Here is a 25483-nt window from a genome sequence, read left to right as displayed (position 1 = left end):
ATGGCAAAATCAAATAACAAAACACTTCAAAAACGAATGGACAAGAACTGTCATATAAAATAGTTTAACTATACTAACTTCAAAATTGAGCAAAATACTGTTTTTTATTAGAGCTGGAAAACGGGCCGTGTACTTTAAAAGCGTTGGTGATCGTTGGTTGAGATTGGGGTGGGATCATAAAACAACTGCAAAGGATGCCCAAAACGTTCCTGCAGTTATGAAAGGCGCACTCGATTCCTACTTTATGATTTGATACCGCTGCAGTTTGGCTATTAGTCCCGACACAAGGGTATATCAGCTAAGTAGTTAGTACTTTGGTACTGACATGACTTATAAGAAACATTTTGTTCGTTTATATATGATAATGAAACTAAGCTGGTTTCAACATGGAGCGTATCTGATAAAGGGAAATACAGAAGGTGGTCTGTAACTTTTGAAGTCTTGTTTTCTTTTTTTGTTATCTCATGTTACCATGAATTAAATAGATTATTAGTAAATGAATTTTTTTTTTTTTGTATTCAGTATCTGTTAAAACCATAACCCTAAAAATGGAACAACAATTGTAAAAGTTCCATCCGACAAGTTTGTTGGTGAAGTATTCATTCATGATTTCTGCCTTGTTCTAGCCATTTTCTGTTTTCTTTGTTGTTATTTTTTTCATATCTACGAGAAGTCAGCAATCATATCTGACTTAGTCCTGACTTTCATGTGGGACTGTATCGCATTATAATCTGTCTTGATTTAATTCAAATAAGCCTCTTTTCATAGTTTTCCATATTCGTCTAGTTAAGTGCAGTGCCTACACGTGATCACAAAGAAAGTAAACATGAGCAGCTAAAACACCGAGTACTTACGACTATTTACAACCAATCTTTATTTTATTGATATAGTGTTTACATTGTGTCACAGATCACAGTTATTCGTTTAGTGTTTGTTCACTTGTGTTAATATGACTTTTGATTCAGTTAAGCCTTTTTAATTGATATAGGGCGTCTTTCTATGTTGTGATGTAGCACTAGTGTTTCAGGTAAGAGTGAAGGTTGGTTCATATTAAAACGTTTAAACCCTCTGTGTTTGTTATCGTTTATTGATGTTGTTCATAAGTGTTTATCGTTTCTCGTTTTTTAGATAGATTATACCGTTGGTTTTCCCGTTTGAATGGTTTTACGCTATTCATTTTGGGGCCCTTTATAACTTGCTGTTCGGTCTAAGCCAAGGCTCCGTTTTGAAATCCATACTATTACCTCTAATTTTTTTTCTTTTACAAATTGGGTCTTGGATGCAGATTTGTCTCATTGACAAACATACCACATCTTCTTATATCTATTTACAGTACTATGTATGTGTAGAAGTGCATTTATCAGTACGATCTTCAAAAGAAGTTTTTTAATTGAAACTATCGACCTGTCAGCATCATGTATTATATGGTTTGTAATGTACTTGTATCCTAGTATTATAAAAGAAAGTATCATAGAATTTACGAGTGGAACATATTTTTTTATACTAAACTTCAGTATAAGTTTATATCAGGGCGATACCCAGCTCTCCCGATTCTAGAAGTACCCATGGAAAACAATTGAGTAATATATATATATTTATCGCTAATTTACGAAATTTTCCTTTGATCTTACTAACTGACAATTTCCTTTCTCAACACAGTGGAGTGATATGAAAAATTTTCGCTAGAAACTAAGGGTGCACGTACCTGTTGTCAATGAAATTAATAACGTCGTTATAGGTAAAAAAAAAAAGAAGCGCTAAACAGATAATCATTGTTCATCTCACTTCGATTGCTTTTCTCACTTTCGCCGTACCGTCTTAAGCAAGAAAATCAATGTCATTGAGAAAATCAAAGAAAATTTAAAGTTATATTTAGTGGACAACAGGTCTTCTTTTAGTTGAGTTTGCAACTTTCAGTCTTTTGCTCTTTGTACTAATAAAAGCAGATATGTAGTGACCTATAGTGCAAATGAAAAGAGAAGGAATACACCTAATGGGATAATTAAAAACATAAAGTAAAAAAAACGGCAATTGCTTGACAAAAATAAATCAACAGCAATAAACGAAAAGACAAACATCAGTCCACAAAACACTTCAGTTGTGACAAGCTAAAAATTGAGCAACAAAAACCACAATAAAACCAGGGGTCGTCTCAGGTTCTCCGAAGGGATAAGCAGATCATTTTTGTTTTCTTATGATTTTACAGCAACCGTTCTAAACCATAAGAACACGAGCACACATTGTAAATACCCAAAGACGATTGAAAATATAATTAATTGACTCTAATGTCCAAAACCCACGCCGACTTACATTTTGTTAATGACAAGTTAAAAATATCCACATCTATTATATTAATTAGTTTTCCAGTAAGTGGATTAAAAAAGATATTCTTGTTGAAAATAAGGATGCTTCATCCCATTTGATAAAACTACTTAAGGTGGTACCCAACACTTTCACTAAAATTAATTTGGCTCGTTTGATTTTCATAAAATTTTGTCAAAGTATTTACTTTGACACTTTAACAAAAATATAAAAATTTGAAATTTTTTGAACCAACCGTTTTGCCAGAAAAATTACACTGGTTATACTAGTATAGCAATTTGACAAACACCAATTTTGATCATTGAGAAGCTTAATATTCCTTTAACAACACAACGTTATTAAAATGTTTAGCTGACTTTACAGAGTTATCTCCCTGTAGTGTTGGGTACCACCTTAATTAAATTTGAAATGTAAATTTCATACTGACAAAATAATTTTCTAATCACAATTTAAGTTGACGATAGTTTTCGCTAATCATCATCAGAAGAGTCATCATCATGATAATCATCATTATCAGAAGCATCATCATTATGATAATCATCATAATCATCACTTTCATCACTATCTAATGACACATTCTGTCCTAAGATTTTAAGAATGAATTTAATTTCCCATTTCTCATGCTGTTTATCTTGAATGTCTTGGTCTTGAGGAAAAATGTTGACTTCAGGTAGGAAAAATCTAGGCAAAAAATATGTTTTGTTGTAGGCTAAAAGCTTCATGAATATCTGCACTGTAAGCTCCATAAGTGATGGTAATTTAGAAATGTCATCTGGCATATTAGGATTCCATCGAAGTTCTTGTAATACATGAAATGTGCAGTTTTTCAGCATATAGCTACTTATGTCAGTTACATTGCAGATGTCAACAAAAAGTTTCGCAAGCGCGTAACTATCGCGTACTATTTGAGGGAAAGTTTCCATTAGGCAAACTTCTGCTGGCGCCGTAGAGACGCGTAAATTGGTTTGAACTGGTCTTATTCGATCAATTGTATCCACTATGAATTCTTTGAGATATTCGGAGGTGAACGATTGCTCATCGGAAGTTGTGTCAAGTAAAAGCAGACAACCAGCATCATAGATTTTTTTAGTCATCATTGGTAAAGAATAAGGGTCAATTGACCACCAAGCAGTTTTTCGGATGGCAGGAACCATGTCTATCTTTATCCTGAGTTGTTTATGTTTACAACCAAACCATAGAAGACGAATCATAAAAACTGTCGTTTTCATGTCTTTTTGCAAGAATGGCATTTCAAAAACGTAACATAGATTACGGAGTTCATCATTCTTCCATACACTGGGATCATGTAAGGCTTGATTCAAATATTTGTGGAGGTACATGAATATTGGCGGTGAAATCAAAATTCCATGTTCATCAAAAAACTCCAATACGTCTTGATGGCCTTCCATAAGTTTCAGCTTCAATACATTATTGTTCATTTTTTCATTGGGAGTATTTCTTTCTTTGCGACTTTTTCTTTCTTTAGGAATTTTTCTCTCTTCGGGACTTTTTCTTTCTTCGATGTCACAAAATTCGCTGATTTTATCTAAACAAAGGACAAAATCAAATTCATCTGGAGCATTTACTTTTGTTTTTTCTTTTGAACTACCTGACTGAAAAACTGTCATTTCAAACCTGGAGTCGTATTTTGAGACTTGTTTGCATAGTAATTCAACAAAAAAGCAGATAGCGGAATTAATTTGTTCCTCTTCTTCTCCTGCATTTCTATATTTGTGATCAAGAAGGTCTTCAACAAATTGGTCCATGTTCATTTCTATTTTTTTGGATGTTTGCAATGACTTAAAATTTTCAAAGAATTGTTGGTCTCTATCGTTTAACTCTTCTGATGCTGAGCTTTCAAGAAGAGCTTCTTCTGAACTTATTCTTAGATGACGTTTAGCTATTTCGATAGGTGACTCTCCTAGTTTGTCTTTGATGTCATTTCTTGCGCCATTTTGAATCAACAAATTGACAAAAGTGCCAGAATCGTGGTAGGCAGCATAATGCAATGCAGACGACCCACTGTTGTCTACTGCATTTATTACGGTCGATGTTGAAGTTATATCATTCAGAAAGGGGAGACAATCGGAATCGTAAAATGCACTTATATACATTAACGGAAAACAACCCCAATTATCAGCTGCGTTAAATTCGATGTCTGTTGTTTTCATTACATTAACAATTGATTTGATTCTTTCAAAGGTTAAATCTTTGCTATCAACTCTCACTAAATGGGCAGTCGATTGCTCATAAATATTCTTAGCATTAGCATCGGCTCCGGTTTCAATTAGCATTTGCAGTATCTTAATAGATGTTTTGCGCAAGCAGGCTATAGCATAATGAATTGGATGATTTCCTAGATTGTCTGCTATCGTTGAGCATCCTCCTGTCTCAGCCATTTTCCTCAAAACCTTGATGGCATTTACGTTTCGATATCTATCGAAATGGTTTATTATCAGAAGAAAAGGGGTTGTACCATTTAAATCTCTTTGTTTCAACAATGTTATCAAATTCTTTTGAGCACAGCATGCTATTTTTCCTCTAACAATGTCGTCAAGAAGTGCAAATCTATCTTTGAATTCTTCCGACACAGGGCTTGTTTTGTTTATACTTTGTACAAAAGAATGAAGGAAATTTTCCCCATCTTTGTTTATCATGGCTACATTCAACCCAGCGCACGACTCGAGTATAAACCGTAGGACACGTGGAGGGATAGTATTTCTGCTTGCTAAGTGCAGTATGGAATATCCATGCTTAGTTTGTTGATTGATATCAATTCCTAAACTAAGTAGGACTTGAATGGTTCTTTTCCAATCGTCAATAGCAACAATGTTGTAAATTAAACTGTGTAAAACATTGTATCCGTTTAAATCTTGCGTCGTGACATCAACTCTAGGTACCTGTAGGAGTACTTCAAGGACATATGTATTTGTTTTTATTGCAGCATAATGAAGGGGAGTCTGGTTCCATCTATTACCGGTATTAACATCATCCCAATTCTGTGAGGCGAACCAGCAGTGAAGTAAATCTGGTCGAGTATCTTTGATAGCTTTGTGTAGTATAGTTTCTTTACTGAAACTGCTGTCGACACGATTATATATCTCTTCATCTGCCATTGTACCGTTTTATCATCAAGTTATACTTTTTAATTATTTTGCATTTATCTAAAATATACATAAAGCATAATGCAAATGTAATGTATATTTTTGTTTACTCTAATTCATAAATAATATGATAACAATTATCAATAACCCACGAGAGTTTAACGTAGTCTGATCTTATTTATGTAAGGAATGTCTTTGTGAAATATTTTTTGTATTTTGTTTGTTCATTTCTAGTCCAGTTTCACTTGATAATTCATATAATATGTATCATGTTTTGTGTTAGGTAGTTTTGCTGGTATTTTAATGTTCTAAAACATTATACTTGGTGAGCGATGCAGATACATTCAAGAATTTTTGATGTGTATTATTCTATACCAAGTCACACTGAACAAATGTTCAGGAGAATAACATTTGTTTTTCTTTTTTCTTTATTCTATATGCGTAGAAAAGCAGTAATTCTAAATTTAGGAATGCCGAATTCTTTTGGCCACTTTTAATCGATTTATATACATATTAATAGTTACTTAATCGTCTCTAAAACAACCAACCAAATGTGAAACAAACTTGGCATAAATAGTAAATGTTCTGTAATTTTTTATTTCGAAAAGATCGGATAAAAGATTTGATCACAAGGAGGCAAGCTTACATTTGAATTAGCCAATAATAAAATAATTTCTCCAATGAAAAAAAAATCTCTGTCATAGGATTAAACAAACAGATGCCGAACTCAATCTTTGATTCTGATTATTTATTCTTTGAATATTTTTACATTTTACGAGGAACAAGTAATCAATGAACGATTTGAATCAATAATCAGTTTGCAAAAATGGGGCATTTGTTGCAAAACATTTTGAAAAGATAAATCAGTTTTACAACTAGTTCTATGACAAAATACATTATCAACAGCTTGGTTTCTCCTTCTTTGTAATCTTAACTACACTAATTACTAGTATCCATTTAAGCTGACTTTGCATTGAGGACACATGTAAGCATTTGTCAATACTAAGCGAATATATATTCCCTGTACAATATGGTGGATAAGACCTCGTTTTTTATCTAGCCAGACCTCCCACATGAGCGACTGTTGTTTGCAGTTCCGTAATACTGAAAAAATGGCGGGCATCTGATTTGAAAATTCAAACAAACATATAAACAAAGACGCTAGCAAAAATGTTAATTTTGTATTTGATTATGAACAGATAAAAAAACTTGGCCTCTAAGGCAATTAGTTTTTAATGTGCTTATTTTGACCACAGCGATTTATTTTGGTTATTTTTTTCCTGGAAACATTTTTGAAGTAGATTTCAGGACGAATAAACAAAGAACATCTGTACAATCTTCACTAGTTATTATGTTCAAAAACGTTTCGACCTTTTTTTTAATTTAGCAAAAAAAAAACATCATTTTTAAATCCCGAATGTCTCAAAATCGAAGATATGTTATTCCTTTTAAATTTTGGCTTATATTATGTTAAAACCATTACTTGGAAATGATAGGTATTATCTTTAGTGTGTAAATCAGAAATCAACTCTACAGAAACAGGTTTAACTTAAAATCTACGTGTATTTGTTCCGAATATTTTAAAACACATATTTCTTTTGCCATAGGAAACAGTTAAACAGAACACGTGTATAGGTTTACTATGGATTGTAACAAAATGTTAAAACACAAGAGATATTCTATCCGATAGCATTGACATTTAAAAAAAACCCACATGAACCATGACTATCTGTACCTTTAATATTGTTTGTCGATAAATTAAGTTAGTTACATCTTGGAAAAGCTATTCATTCTTTATAATTTTTTGATAGCAATTCTATTAATAAAAATGAAGGCTGTTTATATCCTTCTGGATATCGTTTAGTTGTTTTCGTCATTTGGTTGTTGCCTCATTGACGATTACAAAACAATCTGTTAAAATCCACATTCAATAAGAATTAGCATCAATGTTCAGATTAACTACAATATTTTAGAATAATAAAGAAGTATGTGTTGAGAATTGCTTTAAACATTAAATTTCAATCAACCTGCCATATAATCATACAGTATTTGGTCTTTTTAACGTTTTTTTATTTGAGCATCACTAGTGAATCTATTGTAGACGAAACTCGCGTCTAATGCAAATACAATATTTCAATCCTGGTATCTATGATGAGTTTATATACATACCTTCTTCGTTTTCCTAGTATTTTGGAAGACGTCCCAAACCGCCATGCATTTATCGGCATGAAACACACAGCCAATCCTATTTCTAACTTAAATTTCTTCCTTGTAAGCAAAGCCCTTTTAAAGTTTAAATATATTAAAAGAGGCCACAAAGGGCTTTGTGTTATGTCAGGTAATATTTGCATGATCAGGTGATAACAATAATAGGCTTGTTCCAAGCACTATCTAAATAGACCACGAAATAGACGTACCATGGATATACTATGTCTACGCCACCTAAAGAGAAATTGAAAATAAAAGGGCCTGTTAAATTAGTCCAACGAATGAGTATTTCATTATTTTATCATTCATAAGTAGAATATCACGTAAACAGACAATTTGTCAGTACCTTAGTACTGTTTTTTTTTATTATAATGTAAACAAATCATTTCATGAATCAAAAAGAAAAGTACAGATTATAATACATAATAATTACATTATTAAACAATGATATTTAGGTATAAGTTTTCAAAGAAATAATGAATATTTATGATTTAAAGTATAGAAGTTATAAAAAGAAACTAAACATGCCAACTACAGTCATCGGACAAAAGTGAGTTCCCACTAAAAAAAATCCTATCATTTCAACTCGATAATTCGATAATTTTCAAAAAAATATTACCAATTAACTACTTGAGCAATTTCTATAAAATAGATACCATAAGATGCAGAAATGTTTAAAGTTTTATTGTTTATTTACCTATTATGTCTGTTTGATTTGCTCACACATTGTTCTAAATATAATTGAATTATATGCGACTGTCATACAAGTAAGAGGATTAAATTCAGGTTAAAAGCCACCAATTTTCTACATAATGAAATGCCAGTACCAAGTCAGGAATATAATATTTTGTATTTTCATTCGTTTGGTGTGCCTGAGATTTTAATTATGCAATTTGATGAATTTTCCTTTGAGTTCAGTATTATTTTATTTTTGTTATTTTACTTTTTATCATATTAAAATGTTACGATTAAAGATAATCGTAAGTCATGACCATTTTAGTTTTAACATATCTCGTGAAAAGAGCCACTTCTATGTCCGATCAATACCTGTCCCGAGAACACAGTTATTTCGTAGTGCACTTCTTATAGACAAAAGAACGGAATAATAAAAGCACTGTGACAACTCCTCCTTAAAATCAAATCGTATATTATTCGTCGATGAATGTATCTTTCATAACCTGCCAAATCCAGAATTTGATCATATGGAAATCATCAAATGCTAATGGAAGCGGTTGTCCAGTCATTGCTCAGTAATAGACGGAAATTCATAACTATCACAGAAATACTCAAGGTTCCCTATCATGGAAGCAATATACTTATATGCAATATGACAAATTGTCGCTAAGCAGTACCCATCATATGGAATTCCCATTATCATTCAATATACAATCAACCTTTGAGATTCCGGTCCACATTTTATAATCTACTTTGATCACAACGTTCTTGATCGCAACATTCACAATAACTTCTATGTACAAACAATGCCACAACTCAATCGACTTTGCATTGATGAAAACCTTTTCGCAAAAAAAAAACCCACCCGTGAAGCTATGATTCATTGACAATTTGACGTATAAACAGGAATATGGCCGAGGTTTCAACATTTTTTTTATTAACCATCAACACCGTTTTACAGTCTGTTGTAATCTACCAAGTTGTACATATAAACTTATGTGCCTTATCTTATCTCATTAAAGCCGACTTAAAGAGGAAGTCTGAGAATATGCGTAAGTCAATATGATTTTTCCTTCAATATATCGTACATACTTAGGTTCCAGTTTGATTATGATGTACACCAATGTATATGTAAAGCATTATAATAAAATTGAAAAATTAAATCTCAAATACACTGAACTCCGAGGAAAATTCAAAACGGAAAGTCCCTAATCAAATGGCAAAATCAAATGATTAAACATTTAACTATACTAAACTAATTCAATAGCTTTATAAAAATATTAAATACTCTTATATTGTGCTGTTACACTACTATCCTAGACTTACGGAGAGTTGAACTCATTTTGACTTACTATATATATACGGTATGTTTATTCTTCATTATTGAAAGCCCTTCAGTGACCTGTACCTTTCTGGTATTTTGAAGATAGTTGTTTCTTTGGCAATAAAATCACATTTCCATAATTTCATAACAAGATTTGAGAAACCTTGCATTTATGTATTCAATATACAGTAGCATAGCTGTGTGCTTAAATATATCGATTTGAATATGTTCCAGAGTACCAATTTCTTCAATTTTACCCAAATATTAAAATTATATGATGTACGATTATAGCTTATGTCATGGAAAACAATACGCAAATAATTTTTTTTTCCAGAATTGTTGTCAGTAAAATGTCATGTTAAATTTTAGACCAGTACTTAAAGATAGTTGCCGTAATAAACATGAACAATACTACAAACATTATGTTTACGTTTTGTTCACTAGGATAAATGAATATTGGGAAATTTCTTACTGTTAGAATGTTCATTACAGATTCAAATTATTTCGAATAAAATTTGAAAAAAACGTTACTTCAAATTTCGTAACCAGAAGTTAGAACTAAATATGTTACCAAAAGTAAAACCCTGCATTTCTGGTCAAATATTAAGTGCGCTTTAACTGTCAATAGACTGGTCAGAGATACCAAGTATTATATTGTGTACGCCAGATGTGCGTTTCGTCTGAAAAAGAGTCAACAGTAACGTTTGAAAAAAGTTCAAAAGTTCGACAGAAGTACGAACATGAAGAACATTGAGGACCATCATATTTGCTAATTACTGATTGATTATTTCATTCGTAATTTTAAGTCAAATTAATCAATCAATCTATTAATCCAACAGCTTTGATTTTTTAGTTTCACAGATGAGTACACGAAACGTGTTACTGTTGTTCCAAATAATAAGTATTTTGTGATCTTTAAAATCGGATACCTGCTGTTGTTGTTGATTAAGGTCTAAAATATTTATTTTTCGTTTATATTTTTATTGTTCTTCATATTGTCATGTCGGGGCAGTTTATAGCATAGCTCACTAAAAGGTATTTTTAATCTTAGTTTGCGGAAAAGAGCAGGGTTGCAGTTCATTTTAGATCCCACTGTCTCAATAACGGCTACATTGCCATGCAACCTTATTCGTCAGACAGGAAAATATAAACTGTTTTGCGGTAAGAAAACTATGCATACAAGTATGTTAAGACATAAACATGTATAATAACGTAACCGATTGAACTGTAAAAAAGACTATTTCTATTAAGAATTGCAAAGAACACGCTTTAGGTCATCCGTCCGAAAGTCCCAAGTATCATTATTCTTTCAAATCTGTTGTGGTCTATTGATATATTTTATTTAAAAGTATTTGTTGTAAGATTTACTGTATTTTTCAGTCAAATGGTCGGTCTTTGTGTTTCTCATATCATTTATAGGTATGTATTTATTGAAGATATATAACGCTTAACTATCAAATAAAATAATCATTTCATTTCAGTTGAGTTATAAATTCATATAATTTTGAATTGCTTTTATTTTGTCTGCACTGAATACAGAAATTGTTATGAATGATTTTTTTTTAATAGATTGTTGACAAAATATATAGTTTTGCTGAGATCTTGCAAATAAGCACGATGATTAATATGTACCTGTAATATGTACGGAAACACGATATGAAGTAAATTTTAAACAAAAGCGTAACTGGTAAGATTAATTCCGAAATTGTAAATAAACATGTTAAAATATATCTTTATCCTATTCCTATTGTTTTTATTATACAAATGTAAACAATGGAATTGTATGTGACAAGAACCTCCATTTTAGTATATGATTTCTTGTTTGTGTTTCTCATAATAGAATGCCAACTAGAATGTTGGTCATGCAGTGGAGTTAAAACCGTTGGCGAGTGTAATCATCGTATACATTGTAATGATGGCGAGGTTAGTTATATTTTATTTATGTTTTTAATTCTAATCAACATTAACAACATTAATTACTCAGAGTATTTTCATGTATTATTCCTTTGGATACTAATTGTACCTTTCTTCCTGTCCGAATTGTTCTTTTATTCTTATCAAGTTGATTTCACAAGGGAACATTTTCAGGTGAATTAAAAGAAGCGGTAATTTACCTTTAACGTCAAGTTCCGCTACCTATATAATGCCCTTTCACTGAATAATGGAAATTATGTAAATGTAAATGGCTGTTGGTTACATAGAATGAAAGCGAAGATACAAAGGGAACAATCAAAAGTCACTGGAAATTTAAGAAAAAAACGAGAAAAAAACATAAGAAACAAACAAAGAAAGACACACAGCAATAAACAAAACTTTATACAGCACACAAACAAGAAGGCAAGAGGAACCCTATCAAAACTGAGCTGCAGACTCAAGTGCTCCTGAAAGGTAAATAATCCCTGCACAATTCGTGGTTCCTTGTATGATTCAAAACCTTTGATAAGCATCTCTCTATAGTGGATTGAATATATCTCCTGTCTTAACCAAGGACAACAAAATAATGCAAAAAATATATACATTCAGTGTCTAAAACTTGACTAAATGTGAGAGTTTGAATGAATTTATTGTTTTCCATGAAAAGGGATACACGAGACCGTTACCAGTTTAAAAAAAATGTATGAGTATTAAATGAAACATTGAAAATACCAGCAATCTATAAACAAAACTTGAGATAAACACAGATACTATCGAAAGGTAAGCACCTAATGAACTTAACATAAGAATATCTGTCCAGTCTCTTCTGTTTTCTTTTATGTCTACTTAAATTGATCACAAGAAAGTTGATAATATATTTTAAGCTCACCTTGCACAATAGGCCAAGTGAGCTTTTCTCATCACTTGGCGTCTATCGCTGTCGTCCGTCGTCGTCGTCCGTTAACTTTTACAATAATCTTCTCCTCTGAAACTACTGGGCAAAATTTATCCAAACTTGGCCACAATGAGTCTTAGGATATTTAGTTTTAAAAATGTGTCCGATCCAACCAACATGGCCGAAATGGCTAGATATAAAAGAAAGGAGTAAAATGCAGGGTTTCAGATGAAAATTACACTTGTTGTTAAGTTGCAGATTCAGAATCGGTAATTTAAAGGAAATTTTGCATTTTTTGTTACTATCTTGAATATTCTTATAGATAGAGATAAACTGTAACAGCAATAATATTCAACAAAGTAAGATCTAAAAAATAAGTCAATATGACCAAAATTATCAATTGAATTACAAAATTGTTAAATGTAAACTTTTAGTTATTTATTGGAAAGAAGAATACTTCTGATACAAAAATATGGGCTGTTTTTGACAAAACAATGCACATATATCGGGTACTTGTTGAGAATAGTTCAAAGTTATAACGTTATGTTTCCCGTATTTACGTTCACATGTTTGTGACGTTGCTTACACCTTGTATTGGCTTCGCCATTGTAAATATTATACGCAAAGTAAACACAACGCAAAGTACATATACGACTTATTTAGTTTATTCCACACATTTATGGTGCCGTAACCATTGGATAAGATGGACAGCAAGCCAAAAGCAGTCAGAGCTGGTCACAAAAGTGCAGTAAAGAGACTTTTACGGAAAACGGAAGATGATTCAAACTTGGACAATGAAGAAAGTGCTGAACTTTTAGAAACATTAATTCAAAAACAGAAAATTATTTGTGCATTGGACGAAGATATTATGAATTCTTTAAAGGAGGAGGACATCGAGGAAGAAATTCTAAATGCAGATGAGTACAAATTCTTTTTGAACACCAAAATACGACATTTACGGAAAACATTCGCAAACAAATTATGTACTGATAATAATATCCCACCGCATGATCACGGATTACCTTCTCACACTTTTGAAAACATTAATCAACACAGTTCTGTTCCGTACACAACACAAATGTATCCCGTTCAGCAACCTAGTAACCAAAATCATCATTTGCCGAAACTTACACTACCCATGTTTAACGGAGAAATTCTGACTTGGCAAACATTTTGGGACTCTTTTGAATCTTCCGTCCATTACAATGTAACACTCACAGACGTACAGAAATTTAGTTATTTAAAATCCCAGCTTGTTAATGATGCTGCAAGAACTATTGACGGGTTACCGCTCACAAACTCAAATTACATGGAAGCTATTAAACTTTTAAAGGAGCGTTTCGGACAATCGCATAAGATTACAAATGCTTATATGCAAGCTATGCTAGAACTTAGAGCACCACAAAACAACCTACTCAGTCTAAGGGGTTATTACGACAAGTTAGAGGCATACATAAGAGGTCTTGAATCGTTAGGCCGCTCCGGAGAATCGTATGGTGCATTACTTATTCCGATAATACTGAACAAGCTTCCGTCAGAAATACGACAACACTTAGCTCGTGAAAACGGTTCCGATAATTGGGAATTGATTGATTTGAGACGTGGAATTTTGAAAGAAATCACTATAATTGAAGCTGGACAACGCTCGTCGTCGTTTATGGATTCAATGTAGCCTACTGCAATGACCGCATCGTTTTTGACAAGCGCTAATAGAAAAGGTACACCGAGTAAAGAAGTTACATTCGATAACCGTGAGAGACACACACAAAATATTCGACTAAAACCTTGCATATTCTGCCAGAATTTACATGACCCTGCAAAATGCCCAAATGTTACAGATAACGACACACGACTATCAATCGTCAAAGAAAAGAAGTTATGTTTTAACTGCTTAGGATCACACCGTTCCGTAGATTGTAAATCGAAATTTCGCTGTCGCCAGTGCCATAAAAAGCACCACACAAGTCTCTGCCATGAAAATACATGTACTAATGATAAGCAAACGTCAGTAAATGCCGTCGTTGATGATAGCGAAAATACATTGATCGCCGCAAGTTTTCATTCGTCTGAAGAAAAATTCCGTTCGAACGTGCTTCTAAAAACTGCCGTTGCACCAGTTGGGGGAAATCGATATGTTGATACGCACATTTTGTTTGATGAAGGAGCACAGCGCTCTTTTGTTACCGAGGAGTTAGCGTCGAAAATAGATTTAGAAATACTAGGAACAGAAACCATACATTTATCGGCATTTGGAAGTACCGACAGCAAAGTCCGTCATTTGTCAAGAGCACGCATATACGTAGAGTCGATAAATAGAACGAAAATTCCAGTTGAGGTTCTAGTAGTACCGAACATCGCCAGCCCGTTAAGCAATTACATCGGTAATGGCATACGAGAATTCAAGTACCTGAAAGGATTACGTTTAGCTCATCCGTTTACAGAAGACAACTCTTTTTTTGAAATTTCCTTGCTCATCGGAGCTGATTTCTATTGGGATTTCGTAGAGGATACAATATTAAGAGGAAATGGTCCAACCGCCGTAAAATCCAAACTTGGTTATTTGTTGTCTGGTCCAATTCCGACGTCTAATCGTCAACAGAGTAATGTAGGTTTGTACAACATATTGACATCGCACAAACCAGAGGAGTTCAATTTAGAAAGATTTTGGAAATTAGAGTCGTTAGGAATAGATAGCAACACGACAGATGTTGAAACGGTAGACTATATGGGAACATATCAAAAGTCAGCAATCGAATTTCGAGAAAATAAGTACATAGCAAAGTTGCCATGGAAACCAGATCATGAACCCTTGCCTACCAACTTCTTCGTTACGAAACGAAGAACTGAAAACGTCATTCGAAAACTAAGTCAAGATCCCAAAATGCTTAAGGTATATGGACAGATAATCAATGATCAAGAACGCAGAGGATTTATTGAGAAGGTTAAGGATCCCGATATTAGTAAAGGTATTGTACATTATATCCCACACCATCCCGTTAAAAAAGATTCAACAACTACACCAATTAGGATAGTTTACGATTGTAGCTGCCGACAGTCATCCCAGTTTCCGAGTCTTAATGATTGCTTAATGAACACACCCCCGATTTTAAACGACCTTACAAAGATTTTAATCAGATTTCGATTGAACCCGGTTGCCATAGTAACTGACATTGAGAAGGCATTTTTACATGTCGGACTGCACGAACAGGACCGTGATGTCACACGATTTTTATGGTTAGATAACCCTGTTGATCCACAAAGCGATTTAGCGACATATAGGTTCAAGTCTGTACTATTTGGAGCGACGTGTTCCCCGTTAATCTTAAACGCTGTCCTGCTAAAACACTTACAGCAAACAGAAAATGAAACTACTAAAATACTGACAAGGGATTTATATGTTGACAACATTTTATCTAGCATTTGCAATGAAACTCAAGCCGTAACTTATTTCAAAGAAGCGCGACAATTGATGTTAAATGCAGGATTTAATCTTCGCTCATGGACCTCAAACAACGAAAATGTGAGAAATCTAGCTATCAAGGAGGACGTGTTAGATACCGACAAAGAAGCAAAAATATTGGGAATGCGTTGGAATGTCGAAACGGATGAATTATCTTACGCAAAACGAGTTTTACCGTCTGTATCGTCAAATATTACAAAACGAGAAATTCTGAAAGAATCTTCAAAGTTATTTGACCCACTAGGATTTTTAAGCCCAGTTAGTATCCGAGCAAAGATTTTGATGCAAGATTTGTGGAAAGAACGCTATGATTGGGACGAACCCCTACCTGAAAATCTACAGTTACAATGGAAGGATCTGGCAAAAGACATAGGAATCGTTACAAGTATGAAATTGCCTAGACAATACTTTACCGGAAATACAAACTCAAGATCACTACATGTATTTGTCGACGCAAGCATGAAAGCGTATGGAGCGGTAGCATACATGTATCTATCGAAAGGACATAGTGCCGCATTAGTGATGGCAAAAACACGAGTTGCACCCGTTAAAAAGCTGACATTGCCACAATTGGAATTAATGGCCGCCGTAATAGGAGCTCGCCTGACACAACATCTTAAATCTACTTTGGAATGTACAGATGTGACACTTTGGTCGGACAGCCAAATTGTACTTCAATGGTTAAATACGTCAAAACCGTTGAAACGCTTCGTATCGAATCGAATTAAAGAGATAAATGAATTAACAGAAGAATGCAAATGGAAATACTGCCCGACAAATTGTAACCCTGCTGATTTGCTCACTCGTGGTATAACCGCAAAACAGTTTATGGAGAGCGTATTATGGAAAACAGGACCGACTTGCCTAATTCAAAATTCAACCAACTTGGAAACAAATATACCTATTAACACAGCTTTATCCGTATTAGCAGACGACAATGAAGAGACATTAGATGAAGAAAGCAACACTGACAAAAATGATGATCTTCATTTTCGAATTGACAAAATTATAAATGCTTATAGGTATGGATCTTACGAGAAACTTTTGCGAGTGACAACTTATGTCCAACGTTTTATTCAAAATTGTAAGACAACTAAGTCTATGAGAAACACTGGGGAATTACAACCAGATGAATTACAGCATTCAACTATATTATGGATACGATGTTGCCAAGCGACAGCATACCCCGGTGAAGTACGCGCACTCACATTAAAAAATGCGCAGAAAACTAAACTTCCACGAATTCGACAACTTCAACTATATTTAGATGAAAACAATTTAATGAGATGTAAAGGTAGAATTCATAATGCGCCATTATCAGAATCAGCAAAACATCCTTATATTTTACCAGCAAATCACCGATTATCAGAGCTTATAGTGTTGAACTCACACGAACTAGTTATGCATTCTGGAGTTAATGCCACCGTTACACAAATCCGTCAAACATTCTGGATACCGTCTTTGCGCCAATTCACCCGAAAATTACTTCACAGATGTACAACTTGCAAAAAGGTCAACGGAAAACCGTACAGGGCACCAGACCCTCCACCATTACAGAAAATAAGACTTCAAGAAGCACCGCCTTTCACAGTTACAGGTATAGACTTTACAGCAGCGCTTCAAGTCAAGGAAAATGATGGTACATTGAAAAAAGTTTACATATGTTTATTTACGTGTGCGTCGACAAGAGCCGTGCATTTGGAGATAATACCAACTATGAACGAAGAATCTTTTTTACTTGGATTTAGACGATTTACAAGTAGAAAATCATTACCGCAGATCGTTATGTCGGACAATGCGCTTTCTTTTATTTCAGCGTCACAGGAGGTAAAACGGCTATGTGAGTCAAAGAAAATTGAAGAAGCTTTATCTTCTTTTGGAGTCGAATGGAGATTCATTCCGAAGCGTGCACCCTGGTTCGGAGGGTGGTGGGAGAGATTAATTGCACTTACAAAAACAAATTTAAAAAAGACACTAGGACGTGCGTTAATCAATTTGGATATGTTACAGACATTTGTCACAGAAATAGAGAAAATTCTTAACGACCGACCACTAACATATGTTTCTACAGACATTATTGATAGTGAACCGTTAACACCCGCGCACCTGTTGTATGGACGCCGAGTTACAACATTACCGTATCCACGTACCGAAATGGACAACATTAACGAAACATATACATTGACTGCTTCAGATATTTCAAAACGTGCTCAAAGATTATCTACACTTATCGAACATTTTTGGAACCGTTGGAAATTTGAGTACTTAACCTCACTTCGAGAATTTCATAAAAAGACTGGAGACAATAAGATTAACATTAAAGTAGGAGATGTAGTTCAAGTGCATGACGATAAACCGCGAATTAAATGGAAAACAGCAGTAGTGGAGGAAGTTGTTACTGGTAACGATGGTTTAGTGCGTTCGGCGATAATCAGAACGAACAGTGGCCGAACTTCACGTCCGATCGTCAAACTCTATCCTCTAGAAATAAACGAAGTAAAACAATCTGACGAATATATGGAAAAACCAAACAACGAAGAAATACCGAAAAGAACATTGCCCATGCGGAAGGCATCAATTCGTGCAAAGGAAAGAATAAAATCATGGACTCGTTAAAGTTTAATTCAAATTCCTATTTATGTGTTTTGAAGAGACAGTAATTCCTGCAAGTGTAAAAATTTCTCTTTTTTCTTTATTGATGAACATTTAAAGTAATATTCTATTGTTTTGTACATATAAATACACTTTGCGGGCCCCAGTATGTTGAGAATAGTTCAAAGTTATAACGTTATGTTTCCCGTATTTACGTTCACATGTTTGTGACGTTGCTTACACCTTGTATGGGCTTCGCCATTGTAAATATTATACGCAAAGTAAACACAACGCAAAGTACATATACGACTTATTTAGTTTATTCCACACAGTACTAGCATCCTTAAGTCATGCTAAATTACTGAAATCTTCACAATTTTAGCATTTTAGTTAATTTTTAGACAGTTTCCGTCTTAAATGAAAGTGGCATTTGTGTTCATTCTTAATATTAAAATATAAGTTGTATTTGATGATAATACATAATATATATAAAGGTTCAGGATGAACACGGATGCAGCCACTTCCATTTTTGACAAAAAACATCTGAAAAGTGACATTTTTTGGCATATTTGATAGATTTTTCATGTTTAAGCTTGAATCGTAACGTTTTTGATGACTAAATCAGGTAAGATCTTTCACATAAACCAATTGAATCAACTGAAATAGACACTTACGTGTTTAAAAAGTGTCGAAAATCTTTCGTCAGATGAACCTGAAATTTGAGGCCAAAATCCACCCCATACAGGACCTACTCCTTTAACCAAACTTGAACATATTAGCATTAGGCCAACCCACATGGCCGACAAGGCTAAAATAGAACTTAGGTAAAATGCAGTTGTTGGCTTAATTCTCTAAAGCTAACGCATTTAGATCAAATCTGACATGTGGTAAACATGTGCAACAGGTTAACATCTATCTGCCCTTACATTTACAGAAAAAAACATTTAAACCTTTGCCGTATACGGTGCAGAAAATTCTTACCCTTTCGGAGCACCTGATTTCACTCCCGGTCTTTAGTGGATTTCGTGTTGTTTTTATTTATTATTTATAACTGTTGATGTAAATGTCTTTTGGTTTTACGAGTCTTTGTTTTCTCCTTGGTTTTGATTGTTATTGTCATCTAACAAATGTCTTATTGTCGTTTAAAGTAAATTTCTGCAGTTTATTAGTAATTTTTGTAAAAACAAAATCAAAATTCTTCTGCTTTTAATTTAACTACTGCGTCAAATTAAACCAAATTGTCCTCAATCATTATTAGGGTAGTTAATACTATTAATAATGATTTAACCATATTTTACGTAATTTCAAAAACCACAGTTAATAGAGGTGAACGAAACAGGATCCTGAGAGCATCTAGATATTATTTATAATTGAAAGTAATATTCATTTTTATTTCAGGTCTGCTTTATGCACAACTTTGTTACCGAATCTGGTGCTGAAGAATTTGATTACGGATGTGGGTCATCACTGGTATATTAAACTGTAATATTAAATAGATGAAAAAGACCCTAATAAACTTGCTTACGTCAAAACGTCATTTGAACTGTTTTGGAAAGTTGCGTTTTTTGGCAATTATACCAGATCTCATTTGATAACTCTTCCACATCTCATTCTTTTATGTAAATATAATATGCCCGCGAAATCGCGATTCAATTGGGCAAGTGTTGAAACAAAGAGTTTTTAAATTTCGCGGACAGTACGTCGACTAAGCATGCGTGAAAGCGAATAAGACACGGATCGATAACGGTCTCCGAAGTGGGTTATTGTTTCAAAAATTGGCGTTTTCTATGGAAAAAAGATTGTTTCAAAGTCAAAATAAGGAATAACAAAACGCTTCATTTATACGTCACTTCACAAATATTTCCGACTTTGTAAGGTTTCAGAGGAGATGCGGCTCTATGAAATCGCTCTCTTTCTTTAGAAGTATAGATACAGGTGTTGTATATGGTGGATTAATTTACAAATGCTATGACATTTTTTGCGGTATGAAAATGCCTATATTCAAATAAGGATGCTTTTTATATCAGCCTCAGTACTTATGTTCACATTTTGTATGAATTTAAAGATATGTTGGACATTCGTAGACGACAGAGCAACCCGACAACAAAAATAACGAGAAAAATTCTAAATGACAAAAAACAATCTATAATAATAGACACACTCCAGAAACATGTTGACTACATGTACTTTGTAATTTGCAAAAACCTTCGAAACTTTTGGTCTCTAATGCTCTTTAGCTTCGTTATTTTTAAATTTGGCTTTTTAACTTCGTTGACTCGAGCGTTCTTTATGAGTCGTTTGCAGACGATAAGCGAATCTGGCATACACTATTTAAAGCCTGGTATATATATATATGAACTTATTGAACTGTAAATTAAAACTTTAGATTGTTCTTTCTGTTAACCTTGTGAATAATTTTAACAAAACCAATAAAATCAAATATAAATCAAAATCCAACATATAACAAAACAATTGAGATATGACATACGAAAACCGTCGACGTTAGGGACTTGGTAAAGGCCGAATAAAATGTGGCTAGGTTAAATTAGTACTTTCGCTCGGTAGATTGTTAAAACTCCAATAAAAGAACTAAGAAAAACAGCATATAAAAAAACCCAGAATATCCATAAGAAGGTACATCTTTTTACAATAAGTTAAAAAACGTATTTATAAAACAAAAAGTCAATATAACTTATTTCTTTTTGTTTCGAAAAAGGCTTGTAGTAATTCGGCTGGTTCGATACTTGGTCGCCGATCTGAAGGCCACCATGTAAAATGCACACTTTGCTGCGATACCAGACTGTGTAATGATATTTTAAATTGCTCAAGTTCTGGTCAATTACGTAAGTACACTGTTTATCTTTATAACTCAAGTTCACTATTTAGTGTTTTAAATTGATGACATACACATAGGCCAATATAATTTATTGTCGACTTTGGAAATTATTCGTATATAGAGATGATAAATCTGAAAAGAAAAAGAAACAATTAATTTAACCCAATTTTCGGACATTTCAGTTCCAAACATCAATATATGTATGTATAAACACAAATCTTCTTGTTTTACTTGTATATTTATTTGTGTTTGTTGCAAAATTATCGAATTAACACTGAGATTCCTTTTATTTCACATTTTTCATCCTGATCTAAAACTAAATCAGAAAGTCCATCTCTGTTGATGGAATCACCCCTAAATATGTAAAACTATACTTGGTACTGACAGAACCATATATCTTGAAACTAGGAGGCAATATTTTGTTACTTGTTAAAGAAATGATATTTTATCCCAACTGGTAATATAGATAATATAGATGCATTTTGATAGTTACATAAATATAAAGCATGACATAGATTATATTAAACATCTCAGAAATCTTTTCAGCATTAACACTTCCACGAGAATGTGCCGACTTAAAATTATCTGTAAGCGGAGTCCATACAATTTACCCATATGGACAGATGCAGCATCCGGTATCTGTCTATTGCTATTTAGATTCAAGTTTGCGCTCTTGGACCGTGAGTTTTCAATTTGTAGATATAACGAGACTTTATTTGAATTCAACGAAATATTACCTATCTATTTGACTATACTTTAGGTAACGTTTAATGTTAAAGTTTGTTTGTCATGCTACTCTTTTGTCAGATATTCGGAATCCTCTAGTTTGATTCATGTAGTGTCAATAAAACGTTTACCAGGCAACTCCTAGTTTTCTTTTCGTAACTTTATTGCATAAAGTTTTGAAAATCATTTTTGAAAACCTTATAAAATCCTTGTTTTTTTTCATAGTTTGTTTTTAAAGAAAAACAAGGAGCATATGTTAAATATATAAAAATAGTTTCCTGCTAAACTTTTAATTGATTATATATTGAAACAAGATCGATTCTGTTTTTTTTTAATATTATCTATTTATAACAGTTTTTTTTTTAAACTTGTTTATTTTGAAATAATGAAGCAAACACCCTCAAACTCAGCAAAAAGGTGACGAACACCAATGAATGGAGATAGCTTTTTAAGTTGTAAATTCATTTTTCATGAATGTTGATCAATAGTCACGATATGCGTTTCGTAAACTATATATAACTCCTTTTATTACTTTACATCATTTAACTCGATTACATTATTTCAGGTCATTCAACGACGAATTGATGGATCAGTAAATTTTTATAGAGATTGGCAAGCATACAAAACTGGATTTGGACATGCTAACGAAGAGTATTGGTTAGGTAAAAAACCACACAAAAAAAAACCACACACACAAAGAGAGTTGAGGGATTTTGAATAATCATTTGTAGAAAAATGAATAAAAAGTTAAAGTAGGGATATATGACGAGTTTATCGATAAATTAGTTGGATTTTTTATGAGTTGTCGATAGATGAAAATAACTCTTTTCTGAATTCTTAATAGCGCCTTTCTTAACCTACATTCATTTGGAACCTTATGAGTTTGACTGTCCTTCTGGTATCTTTCGTTCCTCTTTTTGAACATTTGAAAGCCAGAGATGAAAACAATACTTCTATGGGTGAGGACCCACATGACCTAAAATGTACCTAAAGAGAATTGGTAAAATTGTAATATCTTCTTTGCCTGAGAGAGCGAGTTGGAACCTTCTTTTCTTAAAATAAAATAAATTCATGAACGTTGAATTTTAGCAAAATAGTAATAAGTAAACTTAGTTCAGAATCATTGACTACTGATACAACTATTCCCTAGGAGAATTACGGTCACCAGCAGTGGTATAGAACCAGTGGTCGATATTGAACATAACACTTTAATAGTGTCGTGCGTCTGAAGGACCTTTGAGAAATTACCTTTACTAAGTATTTCGAACGCTCAAACCTTAACATTTAAAACCCAGTTTGATAGTAATTCAAAATAAAAAGGATAGCGCGTTGTCAACAGTAGTACGGTTAAACGATTTTCAATTTTTTAATTGTTTTCAACAAGTCAATATAACCAATTTTGATATAGGAACATTTAAGACAATTCAATGCTTCTGAAATTTATTCGAATATTCGTCTTTGTAACGGATCAGATCTAAACATTCAGATACTTTTGAGTTGTGTTGATTGATTGTCTTTGAATGTTTGTTCCTTTATCTCGCCATTGCATATATTGTTTGTTGTTACTTTACCTGTAAGTTGGGCGATTTGTTGGTTGGATTTGTGTTGCTCAATCTTAAGTCTTCGGCGTTTTGTTTTGTTGACTACTGTTTATCTTTTGTTTGTTTTTAGATTACTGTCATTACGTCATTAGTTGGCATACGGATTTGATTATTTCTTTGGTATCTCAAAAACTCTCCTTGATGTGACGAAACGTTTGGACAAGTTCGAAATTGTAACCATACGGTTCATGACTACCCCTATTTCTTAGATCATTAGATTTAGAAATGCACTAATTATGTTAATTTCTTTAATACTTTCATATATGTCTAATGTTTACAGGAAATGACAACATACATGAGCTGACAGCAAATGGAAACCATGAATTAAAGGTAGTGATGACAGATTTTAGTAGGGTAACAAAGTTTGCCGAATATCTCTCGTTCCATGTGTCTTCTGAGGCAAATGGTTATCGGCTATTGGTCAGTAAATATGATGGAACTGCAGGCATGTTATATCTTTATTTCAAGTAATACCATGTTGATAAGAGTCATTTCTATGTGTATATAAAATCGAATTTTTCAGATATCGATTTGAATTACCTTTATGGAATATCTGTTTCATAGATGACGACAATGTAATGGTTGTAACCACAATCCTGTGCTGTTTTTCCCGAATGACACATACATGATAAAACTTATAACAGGATTCTAACTTCATGAGCAAAACGATGGGTACCATACGTGGAGCTGTATCTGCGAGCCCGTCATGATCACAAGTAATCATCTCCGGCTTTTTGTTAGGGCTCGTGTTACTAAGTCTTTAGTGTTCTTTGTCCTATTTTGTATACTGTGGTTTATTGTTTGAATTTTTCCATTGTATTGTCAGCTCGTTTGAAAACAGAGAGTATTTTTTTCACCCATTTTTATTTTGCGTGGCATATGGGATATGTTAACCAAAAGCAGTGACCTCTCTGTCAGGTGCCCTTAACTGATTGCAGTATACGTATTCACGTTTATTTATATTATATATATATTATTCATGCTAAAAACATGTATAAGAAAATAATAAGATGCTAAATCAGCAACACATTATTCTCATTTCAATTTCAGGCGATTCTTTAACCAACCAAAATGGGTACAAGTTCTCTACTTTTGACCGGGATAATGACGGATCTGGATCTAATTGCGCCGTACTTTATAAAGGTGCATGGTGGTATGGAGGCTGTCACAAATCCAATTTAAATGGAATTTATTATCATGGCCATCATGATGAATTTGCCACTGGGATAGATTGGTATTCATGGCACGGATTTTATTACTCAATGAAAACTACTATGATGATGATAAGAAGTTACTAATATGCATATATTTCAATTATATATTACATCAAATCCAATTAATTGTTTTTAAATGCCAGTAGAGCAATTCGGTTATCGGCAGTGAAAATAGAACATTATAGAGACGTATGTCTTTAGAAAAATCTTGACTTTTGAACTCAATATCACATGTATCATTTGTTGAAAATGTGTAAACCTAATGCACAAACCCTCACATACCAATGCAGCACATAGCAATGATTGGTTATGTGAACTTTATATAAGAAACAGCACGAACTTCTGCAAAAAAAAAATAATAAAAAGGGTTTTGGTGGTACAATGAACAACCAACCCGACAACACAAAAATATGAAAGACGTCTATTTATGAATATACTGACTTTATCATAAACAAATCAAGTATGTCAAACACAGCAAATCAAAAGCCCATGAACTTAAAAACATTGATAATGAATTGATAAATGGACGGAGACTATAAAAATGAGTTTCAATCTCTATCAATAAAATGTCAAAGTTAAGAAAATAACGTGGAAATGAACATGAGATCAGAA

General features: G+C 33.2%; 2 protein-coding genes across 2 annotated transcripts; one reads left to right on the top strand and one right to left on the bottom strand.

The window, feature by feature from the left end:
* Window positions 1–2327: 2327 nt before the first annotated feature.
* LOC139524169 (uncharacterized) lies at window positions 2328–7730 on the bottom strand. Its single transcript, XM_071318792.1, has 3 exons — window positions 7596–7730; window positions 2715–5486; window positions 2328–2431 (listed from the first exon to the last, which is right to left on the bottom strand). The coding sequence occupies exon 2, from the start codon at window positions 5436–5438 to the stop codon at window positions 2793–2795; it is 2646 nt and encodes an 881-aa protein (XP_071174893.1). The 5' UTR covers window positions 5439–5486; window positions 7596–7730; the 3' UTR covers window positions 2328–2431; window positions 2715–2792.
* Window positions 7731–9344: 1614 nt separating this feature from the next.
* On the top strand, window positions 9345–24988 carry LOC139524163 (microfibril-associated glycoprotein 4-like). Its single transcript, XM_071318778.1, has 9 exons — window positions 9345–9361; window positions 11014–11052; window positions 11474–11556; window positions 19893–19964; window positions 21211–21337; window positions 21877–22010; window positions 22622–22718; window positions 23938–24102; window positions 24708–24988. The coding sequence occupies exons 1-9, from the start codon at window positions 9358–9360 to the stop codon at window positions 24953–24955; spliced, it is 969 nt and encodes a 322-aa protein (XP_071174879.1). The 5' UTR covers window positions 9345–9357; the 3' UTR covers window positions 24956–24988.
* Window positions 24989–25483: the final 495 nt, after the last annotated feature.

Source organism: Mytilus edulis, chromosome 1 (assembly GCF_963676685.1).
Source record: "Mytilus edulis chromosome 1, xbMytEdul2.2, whole genome shotgun sequence".
NCBI lineage: Eukaryota > Metazoa > Mollusca > Bivalvia > Mytilida > Mytilidae > Mytilus > Mytilus edulis.
This window is presented reverse-complemented; position numbering and strand designations above follow the sequence as displayed.